Raw genomic sequence first — 15,867 nt, 5'->3', positions numbered from 1 at the left:
GGAGTTGGTCGCTGTCGCCGGTCAGAGATAAAGGTGGATATGGCGGTGGTTCAAGATCCCGTCGCCGGAGAGTGGTTGCCGGAAAAGCGGGGGAGAGAGAGAGTCATAGTGTGTGTGTGTGTGTGTCTGTGTCTGTGTTTGGTGGGAGGAAGAAGACAAGGGGAAGGGAAATAAAGGGTGGGGATTTATTTTTGAAGGGATAATCTAATGGTCTAGATTTGTCCCCTAGTTTCCAAAGAAAAATCAGGACTCAAATGAACAAACTTCATATATATATATATATATATGTACAACATATAATACTGGGATGTGTTCCCTTTGATAAGAGCTACGTAGGGCCTCTCTTAATAAGACTCCTTCCTAAATCTCTTCCTTACCTCCTCCTCACTGCTATGTCAATTTTTCCCTCTACAAGAACTACCCCTCAAAAAACATTAAAAAACTCCACCTCTCTCTCCCAATCTCTCTCTTCCGGCCCCACTTCTCTCGTGCAACCCATTCTTAAAATTAAACCGAACAACCTCTTTTTCGACGAGCAAGAAGCGGCGCCTAGCATTAACATCCATTTTGGACGAGGAGGAAGACCACTTGGACGAGTTCGTTCAAGTGCTACTACGAGCGACCTAACAAGCTAAACTGTGTGTGTGTCAAAAATCTTGCTATAAAATATTAAAATGAACACATGTATCGACCAAACACTATTCTTTTTGTACACTTAATTACTCGTATTATATTATCTACTCTAATCATATACAATCTACTACTAATTATAATTATATTGTGATTCGTTGGTACAACATACTCCAACAAAATAGAACACAAATTGTTCGAAATTCATTTTTCATAGCTTAGAAAAAATGAAACATAATTTAAGGCGTATAAAGAAGCACGATGTCAACTTACAGTCCACAACGTAACGTGACCCAAATTTTGGGACCGCGACACATTTACAAAGGCTCACACACCACAAAATAACAATAAGTCCCCATGCAATATAACACCAAAAATCCAATTAGATAAACGGTAATTCCATCTAAGCCACACACACAAATATATATATATACATACATACATACATATATTCGTATTTCTTCTTCCTAGCTATTACTAGGTACTACTATATAACTAATTATCTCATTTAATTTCCAAACAATTATTCAATCATTATTATGGGTTGTGCTTCCTCTAAACAAGTTGACGTCGGAACAGTGGACGTGTACCGTCCGGCAGCCACCAGTTTTGCCGTTTTCGATATCAACAGCATCAAAGAACCATGGTTGTTGGAAGAAAAAACCGACGAAAAATCGCCCCCGGACTCACCCGAAAAGCCAGTCGTCACTAACTTACCAAAACCAATACTCGATAAACTTGATAATAATGAAGATGCTCCACGTTCATGGGATGAAGTTAGTAAGGAGCTAGAAAACTTGAAGCCCACTTTAAACTCTCCGGCACCGGTTCAGCCTGTTCCAACGCCGGAAGCTACACCGCCGGCGCCACTGAAGAAGGTTAAACGTAGGAGCTTCTCTTTTCATACTCTTGAAGAACTCGAAAACAAAACAAAGGCAGCAAATAAACCAACACCCGTGCTGAAAAAAACAGAGTCCATGAACGAGTTAAGCAAGTTTGGTGCCCGGTTGAAAAGATCCGATCCGGGTACTGAATCCGGGTCGGGTATGGTACCTCCCCCGGTTATTGAGGGGTACAAGTCTTTGAGAGAAAACCCGTTTTTGCTACGAGATCAAGAGGAAAGAGAGAAACAAGGTTTGCCACCACTTTTTATGAAGAGGGACCCACTTGAGGATTACCCAGAAATTTGCCCACCGGGCGGGTCGGATAAAGTGGTAATTTATTCGACTTCGTTGGGTGGGATCCGGAGGACGTATGAGGATTGTAACCGGGTCAGGTCTATTATGGAGCTCCATGGGTTTTTGTATGAAGAACGGGACATTTCGTTACATGGCGAGTTTCGGGCTCAGTTAAAAGATTTGCTTGGTGAGTTGGTGAATGTACCTAGGATGTTTGTTAAAGGTAGGTATATTGGTGGAGTAGATGAGATTGTTGGACTAAATGAGACGGGTCGACTCAGGAGGATACTGAGTCGAGTTGGGATCGAGAAACAAGTCGGAAGGCAAGCGTGTGAAGGGTGTGGCGGTGCAAGGTTCGTGCCATGTTTGGAATGCGGAGGGAGTTGCAAGATCGTGGTGGATGGTAAGAAAGAAAAAGAAAGATGTCCTGAATGTAACGAAAACGGGTTGATGTATTGCCCTATGTGTTCATAAGACGCGTGGCTCTGGATGAAAATGGATCTCGATATTCGAGTATTTTTGGCCGGATTTGTGAAGAACGAATTCAATCACCATTGTACTTTTGTTGTACGCCCTTTGTCTTTCGGGTTTGTATGTTTTTCTAAGATAGAAAGACAATATATAAGACGTACGTACGTGTGTTTTTGAATGATACAATGATCTCAAATTTTTAGTACAGTAGTTTTGTGAATATGTATAATTTTGCTCTAATTAAGAAGTTATCGTTCAATTTGTTACAAATCTTATATGTGAAGGATGCAAAGTGAAATCGAATACATACATACACTATACTACGTACATATTGATGACGCGACCAGACATGTTTATCTTGTTTAATTTGCTTAACTAAGTTAAGAATTTGCACAATTCGCCACTCTAGCTAATCGTATAAGTTCCTAATTAATGGACACTTGGGAATGATCCACAGGAGGGGACCTTTTCCAATTGAATGGATCATCAACTAATAAACGACGATGACTAAGAAAAATTTAGAAAAGAATGTACGTATCGGAGTCCGGATAACTTTCTGGATAGGCAGCTGGTTACAATAATTTACAACCACAAATTTCACCGGATAAAAATAACCACCGTTAGACCTGCTAATGTCCGGCCAGATATGAGAACTCAAGTTCAAATTTCACCGAATAAAAGTCTTGTGGTGGCTAAAGAAAATGTTCAGAAATGCCCATGAAAGGGGAATGCCCAGATAGACCTTCTCCAAGTAATTTAAACAGATCAATAAAACCTCATCCAGCTAATAAAGCTAAAGCTGTACTTCTACAAAACGTTAATTAATATGTACCTTTAGAATGTCCTGAACGCTCTACTTTTACAAGTTCAAGTTAAACTTTGATGGTGACATGATACCTTAGCTGATTATATTTTTTGCGTCATTAAAGATGAAAAACTTTTAATATATGACACTTTGCAAAAAAAAAGTTGCAGCTGGTCTGTCATAGCTAGGTCGCACGAGAAAAACCAGGTTTTGGATGTTTGGTTACAATGATATAGCGCTATACAAATCTATATGGTCAATAGTTATCATAATAATAAGATCAAGAATTGAAGTAACAAGTTTTGTTTATTATTATTGTAGCAACATTCCATGTGTAACATATTTACAACCCGAAGTTTACACACGTCTTATATCCCACGCTTAGCTCACTATAGATAACTAACCATATATTAATTCTATCCTCGACTAAAAAAACTTTCTACTATGATATAGCGCGCACACAAAACTTTGTATCATTTTGTGTATGTTTTCCATGTGTATTTTGGAAAACCTCTGTGCCAATGCCCTTTAGTTTTTCTTCTCTTCAAATATGTCCAAAAGTGAGATAGCCTACATACCAAAATAAACAAAAACATGAACATTGTTGGTTCTCGGTGTTTCAAATGTACATGTTTTGATGTACGTGGCCAATTAGGATAAGTAAATCGATATATCTAGGTACATACCTCAGGAATGTTGAGCTCAAGGCGGAACTTAGGCCCATCATAATGGTGAAGTATTGGCCTGAAAGAGTCCTCTTCTAATGGCTCGTAAACGTTCCTTGTCAAGACTCGCACCTATAATCAACAACCATGTACCAAGAAGGTTAGCAACAAAGCATTTGGTTGTTTAGATAAGTCGTCACTAGGTGACAGTTTTTTACTACTGATGAACAAAGGTTGTTACCTGAGCAGGAAAGCGAGATTCGCCTTGGTTTTTCTTGTCCTCCCAGGCCAATGGATCAATGTTAGTACCCCCAAAGCTTGCAGCCTGTATATAATATAGATAATTTCCAATGTTAATCAGCGCCCTAAAGTTGGTAATTAAGTGAAATAATGGTAGAATAAAACTAAAACATGAATCATGTTAAAGAAAGAATAACAACTGTGAATACCTCAAAAACTCCATGAAGTTGGTGAGTCGAATAATTGTAGAGAAAAAGAGGTAAACCAGGTGTGATTTGCCTCACTGAGTCGCGATAACGAGGTGGTAAACCTGCCATATATGACAATCAAAAATTAATGAGTATATTAGCCACTAATTAAAATTCAACATTGCTAGCTAGTTAATCATCAAAGTTGATAGTTTGATAGATCATGAGCCTTTTTGCCCTCTTTTGCTAATTACCCGTACTTTTTACCAAGTCAATCCAAATAAGACGATTAACAAGAAAAACATGCAAACTACTTCACTAAAGTTTCAATACATCTAACATCCAGTAGATATAGATATAATATGTATTTACATACACAAAATCAGAGAGTAATTAACTTACCAAAGAGCTGCCTTTGAAGATTTTCTTGCATAGTGTCATTGTTGCAAACAAAAATGTAACCACCAACAGTTTCATTTCTAGGCAAAGATTCTGAAGGTGGCAATGTCTTGAACCTCTTATCCACACTGTTTTTACTGCCATCTTTTTCACCATTATTATTATTATTATTACTGTTCTTTTTATTCTTCCCATGCTTACTTCCAAAATTATTACCTTGTTTATCATCTCCATTTTTACCATTTACCACTTTACTGTTACTGATCTGATTATAATTCTGTTTAAAACTTTGATTAAGATTTTGATCAATATTCAAACTGGGTTTTGTATAAATCCCTTTATTAAATCCACCATTAATCCCAAAATCGCCAACCGGGTTTAGGTTTTGATTACTTGACCCGAATACACCAGATGACCCGATCTTCCAATCAAAGTTGAACCCATTAAAGTTTGTATTTGCTGACGGGCCTGAATTGATGTTTCCAGCTGCGGGATTCGTGACGCCACCGCCGACACGGATGTCAAAATTCCGGCGATCTTTTTCCGGCCGTTTTGACACGTAGGAATTGCTCCAAATTGAATCGTTAAGAGAAAGATTTGAAAGATTGTTGCTTTGCACACGAAGTTGATCACTGAATTGCCAAAAAGATGATTCATTGTTGTTCTCCATGCTTAAAGATTGCAACTTTATTAATACCCAGATGGAAAAAACGTTATAAATCCGAGTCTGTTAGCAAAAAAAAAGAAAAAACAACTTGAGCCCCGGATAAAAAAAAAGTGATTCTTGAACTTTTTATCAAAAAAGATTGATACCCAGACGAAAAAAGATTGTGAATTTGAAAATTTCGATAAAATAATTGAATCCCAGATGAAAAAAGCTCACTGATTTTCTAAGAAGTACTCGTATTTGAGTGAGGTTGTGAATGTCAAGTGAGGTGAAGTGTAGATGAAAGATATATATAAGTATTGAGGAAATTTCTAGGAACTGTGTTTAGTGATGAAATATTCAAAGTGTTTTGAAATTCATATAAATGTGTTTAATGGATGTGTTAATGCGATTAAGAAAGAGATGTAATTGAGGAAATGATGTCACAAAAACGCGTAGAGGTGGAAGAAAGCTGAAGAAGGAAGTTTTCTTTGATAGGGACACATATGCTTTCATTTTTGATTGTAGATACAATTATAGTCCCTAAAAACTTATGGGTTGGTAAAATGTCTCTGTTTTGTTAAAATGTTAATATGTGTGATAATGATTATTGGCTAATCAATCACACGTCGAAAGTGATACTAGAAGATATAAAATATATATAATCCTTGTACAAAATATATATAATCCTGGTAGGGTAAGTGTGTAGAAGAATATAGTAAACGTGTATCTATTGAATGTTATAAAAAAAAAAAGTTATTACAGATTTTAATTCTAACCATTCTAAGATAGTTTATTATAACATGTTTAGTCAAATTACATGACGCAATTAAACATGGGATTTGCTAAATACAGCCCTTAAAGCTGTGTTTAAGGTGCATAAATTGTTTGTACATTTACCATGAAAATCAGGGACGGACTTTTAATATGGAAGGTACAAGTTTTTTTATGCACGTTAAATACAACCCTTAAGGCTGTATTTAGCATTTTCCATTAAACATATTTTGTTTACTTTTGTTTCGGTTAAAATAATTGTGAATTTTGAAAAATAAAATAAGAGATTAGACCATCCACAACAAGGATGTTCATAGGAAATTTGTGGTGACATGGAGGATGTTTGTAGGAAGACTATTGATGTGGGTGGTGACATGGAAGATGTCCATCGATGGTTGTTTGTACAGAAGGATTGTGAAGGATGAAAAGACATAAAGGTAAAAAACAAAAGTTACTTTGGAATTTATATGGTTGTTTGTAAGAAGGATGAATATATTATTGTTGTGGATAAAAAGTGTTTGTGGGAAGGATGGATGAAAAGCTGACGTAGCATGTTGATTAGGATATTTGTTAGAAGGATATCCTGAACTGATGCAGATAGTCTTATAGAGTGTGGATTATTGATGTTTTTGTTATTGGTATCTACGGAGTACTAGCTTTCTACATGCATGTTATTAGATATATGTATGACGGAGGAATATTACAAATGGTTTGGATATAAATTATGTAAGAGTATAATAGTATAACCACTTTTAAAAAAATTCATTTGTTTATACTTTGTTATAATAAATGTGAACAAATTTATAAATTTAATCACATATAAAAATGTGTAGAAAAAAAGTTATATTTAGAAGTGTGTATAAATTTCAAAAATTATAATTTTTTCACACTTAAAAGTGTGAAAGTCAATTTGTAATATATGATTTCTTCACACCCTACATGTGTGAAGAAAATAAGTGTTAAAAATTAACTTTTACACTTTTAAATGTGAACAATTGATATATTTCTATATACTTCAAAGTGTGAATTTTATTTTCCACATGTATAAGTATGTAAATATTGTGATTTTTTAAGTTTTTTCACACTGAAATGTAAATTATTTCTACACAGTTTTAAATGTGAATAAATTAACAAAAATTTTCACACTTTTTAAAGATATGAAAAAACAAATATGAGGAAATGACATATTTGTTGCAGTGAACGTGTCTTGCTTCAACAAAAGTTAAATGGATAGTGAAAGTTGGATTCAAAATCAAACTTCAGGTAAGCTTCTAGAAACCATATGGTGTTTTCATTATCAAATGTAACATACAAATGGTAGCGAGGGAAAAGAACTATATAGGTTTGTACAAAAGGTTGGTTTTAGCAAAACTCTCTAATTGAGGATACAAAGCATAAGTTCAAGTCCATAAAATAAATATAAAAAAAAGTTTAACATTTACTTGTAGATTTTCAAGTGTTCACACACAGTTCTATGACTCAGTTTCTTTGCTTCCATGCTAAGATAAAAGGCCCGCAGTCGCTTTCTCATTTCTAAATTTTGTACGTGTTCTCAAGGGATATAACAAATTACGTAGAAACTGGTTTAGCCGCGCGTTGCCGCAGGGTACGTTTTCTACACAAAAAAATTTTAGACCCAAATTTATGTCAAATATTCGAACTTGACAATTAAATATGTAGCAATAACAATAAAAAAAAAATATAAAAGAGTTATAATATGTATAAAAACATAAACAATAACTACATTAATGTTTTAAATATAATATGAACGTAAGGCGTAATAACGGTAAACGTTATTATATATATTAGAAACGCTATTTATATAAATAAATAGATGAAAATAATCAAAATCAAATGTTTAAAAGTAAATGCGTAATTGTGCGAAAGTTGTCTGATGAAAATCCAAAAGTTTAGTGTCACGAAAATGAAACTTTGATGTAGGGCAAAAGTTAAAAGATATAAAATATTGGTAAAAATCATTATATATGCTATAAGAACTTGTACGTTTTAGGCATAAAGGACTTGTAAATTTGTATAGACATTTTTGTATAAAAACAAAAACAATAACTATATTAATGTTTTAAATGTTACATGAGCGTAAGACATAACGATAATGAAAGTTATTATATACGAGTATTAAAAACGTTATATATATATATAGTCAAAACCAAATATTTAAAAGTAAATCCGTAATCGTGTGTGAAAGTTGTCTGTCGAAAATCCAAAAGTTTAGTGTCACAAAAATGAAGACTTTGATGTAAGGCAAAAGTTAAAAGATAGAAACTTTAAGGGTTTTGAAAATTGATAAAGATATTATATGCTATAAGAACTTATACATTTCAGGTATAAAGGACTAGTAAATTTGTATAGACTTTTTGTATAAAAACATAAATAATAACTATAGTAATGTTTTAAATGTTACATAAACCTAAGACGTAACATGAAAGTTATTGTATATTAAAAACGTTATATATATATATATATAAAGACGGATAAAAATAGTCATAACCAAGTATTTAAAAAGTAAAATCATAACCATGTGAAAGTTATTTGATGAAAACTTGAGATACCAAAAATTCAGTGTCTAGAAAATAAAAACAAAAACTTTGATGTGGGGTAAATTTAAAAACGTTATATATATATATAACAATGGATAAAAATAGTCAGAAATACGTTTAAAAAAATCGTAATCATGTGAAAGTTATTTGATAAAAACATAAGAACCCAAAAATTTAGTGTCAAGAAAATAAAAACGAAAACTTTGATGTGAAACAAATTTAAAAACGTTATATATATAAAAAGAAGAATAAAAATAGTCAAAACCAAATATTTAAAAGTAAAATCGTCACCATGTGAAAGTTATTTGATGAAAACATGAGAACCCAAAAATTTAGTGTCAACAAAATAAATAAAAAAAACTTTGATGTAGGGCAAAAGTTAAAAGATAAAAAGTATAAGGGGTTAAAATGAAAAATAGTAAAAATTATTATGTGTTATAAGAACTTGTACATTCCATACATAAAGTATTTGTAAATTCATACCTTTTTAGTATAGTATAAATATATTTTAAAATAAACAAAAACATAAAGTAGTGGGCAAGAATCGAATAAAAAGAAATTATTTACATGAAATGTTTTTATGAAATTTAAAAAGAATGAATTTTAAGTTTTAAAAAGAATGAAAATAACTTTTCCAACTTACCACCCTAGGTGGGTTTAATACCTAAGTTATAATCCAAGGGTAATTAACCAAACAATTTCAAGAGAAATGAAATTCACTACATTCTAAATTTTCTTCTTCTAGTTCCTTCATAAAAATTTTGAGAAAATGATACATTTTTTCTAGTGAGAATATATCTATATATAAAAGACTATAAAATGTAATATATTTATTTAATTTAATTTAAACTTACAGAGATTTTTTTCTTCAATTATAAGTTATAGGTTAATCATATTGATGAAAGAAGTTAGCCCACTTTGCGACTTCAAACTTAGCGAGATTTTATTCAACTTATCAAACGTATACAAAGTCTAATATATGTCTGACGACATTTCATTCCAAAACATTTGTTTAAAAGTAATAAAACGAACCGAACCGACAAAGTTTTGTACAAGACACAATTTTTATATCCAACGATTGCTTATTCTAGGTAAGGTAGGCAAGTAATTCTTGAATCCAACTGGGCCTCATGAAGAGACTCTACAACTTACTAGTTTCGCAGCCTATTAGGCTACTTACCCATTAAAAAACCGGGCCATTATGATTCACCTATTACAGATTTACAGGTTTCGCCATAACTTAAAAAATCAGTGAGCTGTAAATAAGTGAAAACTTATGGATTTACATTCGTGCAGCTACAAAAAAAAAACAGCCTCCAAGTAGGGGCCAGATCAATGAGCAGCGACGATTATCATAATTTATATAACTTTGAAGCAGAAGTGCTTAACTAAACAACAGAAAAGAAAATATCTCTATTTCTTCTACATAGCTGGAATGAAAGTTTCTGTTGGCATTAATAATAGAGATCGCTTCTCGCAAGAGGAGCATGATCTAAAGTTGAGTTTTCTAACCCGACTTTCATATCAAACCTGGTTCGGGTTGGGTATTTTCAACCTGCTAACGCAAACCGACTCATTTGCCACCCCTAAATTTATTAGTTTTCTCCCACTTAATCTTACTCTGCCGTCAACTAAGAAAGCAAGATCACTAATTCAAAGACAATGCCAGCGATCAAAAATCTCTTCTTTGTTGATACAAACATCGAATAAAAAATAAGTTGAGCCTGGAACTTTTGTATAGCCTGTAAGTTTAGCACACATTGATACCATCACAAGCTAGTGTGTAATCTATGAACTTTAAGTTCATTGATTCACTCAAGTATTTCTATAAAATATGTATTTATGGTTCACTTTATAATAATGGAAAATGCTAAATGTGGGCTTCAGTTAATATGCATAAAAAAGTTGTATGTTTTCATATCAAAAACTCACCCCTTAAATTTTATGGTAAGTGTACAACTATTTAATGCACCTTAATGATAAGTATTATATTGAATTAACGACGATTAAATACATTTTTAGATCAAGTTATTGAATATCAAATGCATTTGTTGATTTTTTTCTAGAAAATTTTAAGTTCATTGAATGCATATATAGCGTGTGTCCAGGGTACAGGTTAGTAAAATTTTATTTACGTTTATATTTATATGTAATTCATATCACACAATCTTGGTATTTTAGGAGTCATGTAAGATGGCAAGGCTTCATTTCATGTTATAAGACCAATAGACATGCGAAAATGGGTTCCCAACTACCCTGCCAGAAACATTAGCCATCAAGTATACTCAACGTTTCAAGTTTATTAGTTTTAAGTCATTTAGCTGATCTCTTGCATTTTGGTTGAGAATAAGATTGTGAACAAACCAGCATTTCAGATTCACCTCTTTTTGTAATTTGCATTTGGTAATGGCAAGTGTTGCAGCTACTTGTTATTCTGGTTTGATCTTAAAAAGTAAAGATTTAGGAAACAATGGAGTTCCAATGTTTCAATATGATGGTTTTAAAGGTTGGTAATCTTTTTAATCTGTTGGGACTATGTTTAACTTTTTTAAGCGTAATGTTCTGATACAATGCTGCCTATTCTCAGCTTCAAAGACGGCAGCAATCAAGGCCTTGGCTGCACCAACTATATCATCTCCTAAACGAGAAAAAGACCCGAAAAAGAGGGTTGTCATTACAGGAATGGGAGTTGTTTCGGTTTTTGGTAATGATGTTAACGCATTTTATGAAAAACTATTAGAGATTCAAAGTGGAATCACCCTAATAGACAGATTTGACGCTTCCAACTTTACTGTTCGTTTCGCTGGCCAGATTCGGCACTTTTCCTGGGTAGGTTATATTGATGGGAAAAATGATCGCCGCCTTGATGATTGCTGGAGGTATTGTTTGGTTGCTGGCAGAAAAGCCCTAGCTTGATATTCCCATCTTTGCCAACAAGTTCTTGAAAATGTCTGTTCTTTTTAGTGATTATTACCTATAGATATAACTAACTATGACAAAATGTCTATGTTATGTTAAAATCTTGTAAAATGTCTATGTCATCAAAGAACTTTTAAATCTCGATTATTGGATATACTTGACCAATTAAAAAATTACATGTGGCAGCTTATATGGTTGACACATATACCCAGGTATATTCAATAACCAGGATTTGAAAGTTCATTACATTACATTAACAGTTTATGAGATCTTTACATAACATTGACATTTTGTCATAGTTACTTACATCTATAAGTAATAATCCTTTCTTTTTATTATTAATAGTTGATAACCAACCTTTTCCTAATCTTTAGCTCAATGTGTACTACAAGTCTACCAATCCCCATATTACTTGAATGCGACAAATCAGGTATCTTGCCTCTGAATGGATTTATGTTAGTGACGCAGACGTATACGAAATAGATAATTGAATCTGGTGATGCTAAGAATGCCCAGAAACAATTTGTCTAAATTTTCGTTGATTCAAATTGAATACCGAAAAACTAAGAATTTTCACACAAACACATACATGTGTAGGGAAAAATGAATTTTTGATTTATCAAAGTCCGATCACTTTCCCATGATTATTACAATGATATAAATAAAGCTGTAAAATTCGAATGGGACCTAAAACACAAGCGGTCCGAAAGTTATAACAAAAACAAAGTCCAAAAAAACCCGAAAAACTAATAAAAAGGCCCATAACTCATGGAAAATAGCGTTCTTGGGCCCAAAGACTGACCCTTTAGCGGTTTGTAGCTTGATGCTCCTCTTTCCAACGGTCGTTTCGACTGGTCATACGTCGAAATCGGAACTCTGTAGCAAACGTTATGACCATTTTAGGGAAAACCTCTTTTTGTCTTGACTTTCTAAATACAAAATGACTTGATCTTCAATACTTGGGCCTACGTAAAATACTTGGGCCTACGTAAGTTCGAAATCAAAATAAATGGTGTTTAGTTGTAATTTCAGTTTCATTTACGTGTCTATGAAAATATAAAGGGTTTAGTTGTAATTAGGAAATCAATGTATAAATACCCTTAACTTCTTCATTTGATACCAAGCATTCAATAATCTACACATACAATTTGTTGAATCCTCTCACTCTCTAATCTATAAGCACCACTTCGCATACTTACACCTAAACACACATTACTCACAAAACCTCTATTAAATCACAATTCAAGCTCAAATTCCTCAAATTCGTTAATAACAATTGGTATCCAAGGCATTAATGAATTTAAGCTTGAATTGTGCTTTAATGGAGGTTTTTTGAGTAATATGTGTTGAGGTATAATTGTATAAATATGTGAAGTGGTTGTTACAGATTAGAGAGTGAGGAGATATCAACAATATTATATATGTAGATTATGAAAAGGTTTGGTGATAAATGGAGAATTTAGAGGGGTATTTATACATGGATTATCTAATTACATTTACTCTTTGAACTTTCAATGAATTATGAAAATGGAACTCTAATTATGATTTAACACCACATTTTTCTATTTCTAACCGTTTAGTTGCTATATTCGATTCTATTAGCTCATATGGGGACTTCTTTTTATAAGAGAGGAAATGGAAGTTGAGTAGCAAACGCATTAATAATTTCCGAAATGTATATGTAAAACATGATAAAGTACCTTAACTCACTTTGTGGGTAGCTAGGATTTGACATTAATGGGGCCGGTTGGTTGCTTGATTGGGAGAGACCGATTAAAGAAAATAATGTTGATTTAACCTTTAGAATGAAAATTAAACAAGAAGTTGTGTTAGTTGGAGGAATTGTGCATCTCCTAGCCTCCTACTAGCTCGTCCTAGTAAAATCACTGTGCTCAAAGAAATTGATTATATGGAAAATAATAATAAAGAATTAATCATAAGTTACATTCACTCGCTATATATAGAAATACTATCGGAAAATTGTTACGGGTCACCCTGACCCAATCCATTACGCACACTCCCGATTCCCCCATTTTGCAACCACTACGTAAATAGGATCATTTTATCATATAAGAACTGTATGTAACAGATGGACCGAACGAGGATAGGAGTTCTTGTAGGATCAGGGATGGGAGGCATGGCAACATTCAGCAACGGCATGGAGAAGGGATTTAAGAAAATAACTCCATTTTTCATTCCTTACACAATTACCAACATGGGATCTGCATTATTAGCAATAGATATGGGCTTAATAGGGCCTAACTACTCTATTTCAACAGCTTGTGCAACTAAGAAACTCTAATATATAGTTTTTCATAAAATGCGTTAACATCATTACCAAAGCCGTAAGACTGAAGAGATATTATGGTAGTTGGTGGAACCGAGGCTGCTGTTAATCCTACTGGAGTTGGCGGGTTTATAGCTTGTAGGGCCTTGTCCCATAGAAATGAGGCACCTCACAAGGCTTCTCGACCTTGGCACCAAGAGCGCGATGGTTTTGTTATATATAGGTGAAGGTGCAGGTGTCCTGGTATGCAACTTAACTCTAAAAGTAGTCTTAAGGCTTTATGGTTAACAACTTAACAACCATTTTTATAGTTACTTTTTCACTATTTATGTATATATATAGTCAAAAGTCAATCATAACCATATGACCAATACACTTTTGCCAGAACAGATAACCATACAATGTGTTGCTAAAAGTGTTCAGCAAAATCTAAGAAACGACTGTGTTGGGCCCTTCAAATATGACCAATAAACTTTTGCAAGAATCAGTTGGGTTATGAAATCCAGCCCAAAGTTGGCCACACACACACGTATGAAACCAAGATATTATGGGTTCTAGCATACAGTTTTAAGACAAAGTCCATGGGCATATGGAGTATAATGGTCTTTCTAGAGAGGATGCTGCTATTCGGATAGGTTTGACTAATTCGGAACTTGTCTACTATAGTGAAATTTTCAACTTAGATTGCACATAATTTGCATAAAACCTCAAGTTCATGTGATTAACATTTAAACTAAAATAATGATTAACAAAAATCTTGAAACATAGGGAATCCGAATTTGGGTTGCCCGTCAAGCCCAATATGTGAGATGGTCTGTCTTTGAAGGTTGTTTGTTACGTTTTGAAATGTTCTTAGCTCACAAATGTCTAAGTATCTCTTCAGTTGGTTTAGAATCAGTATGGGAATGTATTCCCACTTAACTTCTCAATGTGATAAGCTAGCATTGTATTTTGAAAGAACTCGAATTCTTGACAGCTCATGGAAAGTTTGGAGCATGCAACCAAAAGAGGAGTCAACATTATTGCTGAGTACCTAGGAGGTGGAATAACCTGTGATGCTCATCACATGACTGATCCTCGCATAGATGGGCTTGGAATTTCTTCTTGCATCACCAAATGCTTAGAAAATGCTGGCGTTTCACCCGAAGAGGTCATATATGCTTCTAGAACTTACTCTTTATAACACAATGCACCTTAAATATTAAAACAAACCCAAACTTTATAAGTATGCAGGTGAACTATGTGATTTGTCATGCAACATCAACCTTAGCTGGCGATTTGGCTGAAGTTATTGCCATTAAAAAGATCTTCAAGGATACATCGTAATTAAGATCAATAGGCAAGAAACCTTCGACTGCTTTCTTTTGATCAAGATGTAATTATAAATCTAACGAAATGTTCATTTTTCATGTTTAATTTTTATTAGTCAATGATCGGACATGGTCTTGGAGCTGCTGGTGGATTGGAAGCCATTGTGTGCATAAAAGCAATCACCACCGGTTGGCTACACCCCACGATTAATCAAGATGTACCATATTCAAATTTTATATACCTTTTTAGCTATTTCATCTACTAATCCATGCATTTGAGTTCTACACTTCCTGATTATTAACAAAAGATTGTTCATCTATGCAGAACTTGGAGCCTCAAGTAGATATAGATACTGTCCCGAATGTGAAAAAACAGCATGAAGTCAACGTGGGTATGTAATCGTAGTGCATATCGTTATTAAAAACAGTTTTCTTCGAACAAAATATCTAAGCGCCTTAATGTTATGCCATAACAAACTGTTCCTATAATATGTATTTTAGCTTGTAGTGTCTTTACTGCAGCCATCTCAAACTCATTCGGATTTGGAGGGCACAATTCTGTGGTTGCTTTCGCTCCTTGAACAAGCACATAAAATTCTGTTTTTATCATGGAACTTCAGTTAATGTATATTATAAGATCAAGTTAAGTCAAGATTATCCATGAACTGATGGCACCTTCATCAGATCTTATTCAAGGCTTCTTTCTTGGACCTAAAAACACATAAAGTGGCACAAGTGGACCACTGAATGTCTTTTGAAGCACTTTAGATTTAAAAGTTATTAAACAAACTTTTCAT

General features: G+C 33.6%; 2 protein-coding genes and 1 pseudogene across 2 annotated transcripts; 2 read left to right on the top strand and 1 right to left on the bottom strand.

Annotated features, from left to right (window-relative positions):
- Positions 1-1,076: 1,076 nt before the first annotated feature.
- Positions 1,077-2,484, top strand: LOC122611378 (uncharacterized protein At3g28850). Its single transcript, XM_043784400.1, has one exon. The coding sequence runs from the start codon at positions 1,170-1,172 to the stop codon at positions 2,280-2,282; it is 1,113 nt and encodes a 370-aa protein (XP_043640335.1). The 5' UTR covers positions 1,077-1,169; the 3' UTR covers positions 2,283-2,484.
- An 887-nt stretch (positions 2,485-3,371) lies between these two features.
- LOC122578207 (B2 protein-like) lies at positions 3,372-5,451 on the bottom strand. The gene is made up of 5 exons (XM_043750116.1): positions 4,580-5,451; positions 4,199-4,299; positions 3,991-4,074; positions 3,771-3,881; positions 3,372-3,654 (listed from the first exon to the last, which is right to left on the bottom strand). Exons 1-5 carry the CDS (start codon positions 5,244-5,246, stop codon positions 3,613-3,615), a joined length of 1,005 nt encoding a protein of 334 aa, XP_043606051.1. The 5' UTR covers positions 5,247-5,451; the 3' UTR covers positions 3,372-3,612.
- Positions 5,452-10,960: 5,509 nt separating this feature from the next.
- LOC122580324 lies at positions 10,961-15,651 on the top strand (annotated as a pseudogene).
- Positions 15,652-15,867: the final 216 nt, after the last annotated feature.

Source organism: Erigeron canadensis, chromosome 8 (genome assembly GCF_010389155.1).
Source record: "Erigeron canadensis isolate Cc75 chromosome 8, C_canadensis_v1, whole genome shotgun sequence".
Taxonomy (NCBI): domain Eukaryota; kingdom Viridiplantae; phylum Streptophyta; class Magnoliopsida; order Asterales; family Asteraceae; genus Erigeron; species Erigeron canadensis.
Note: the sequence above shows the minus strand (reverse complement) of the source record. Positions and strands in the feature narration are given on the sequence as shown.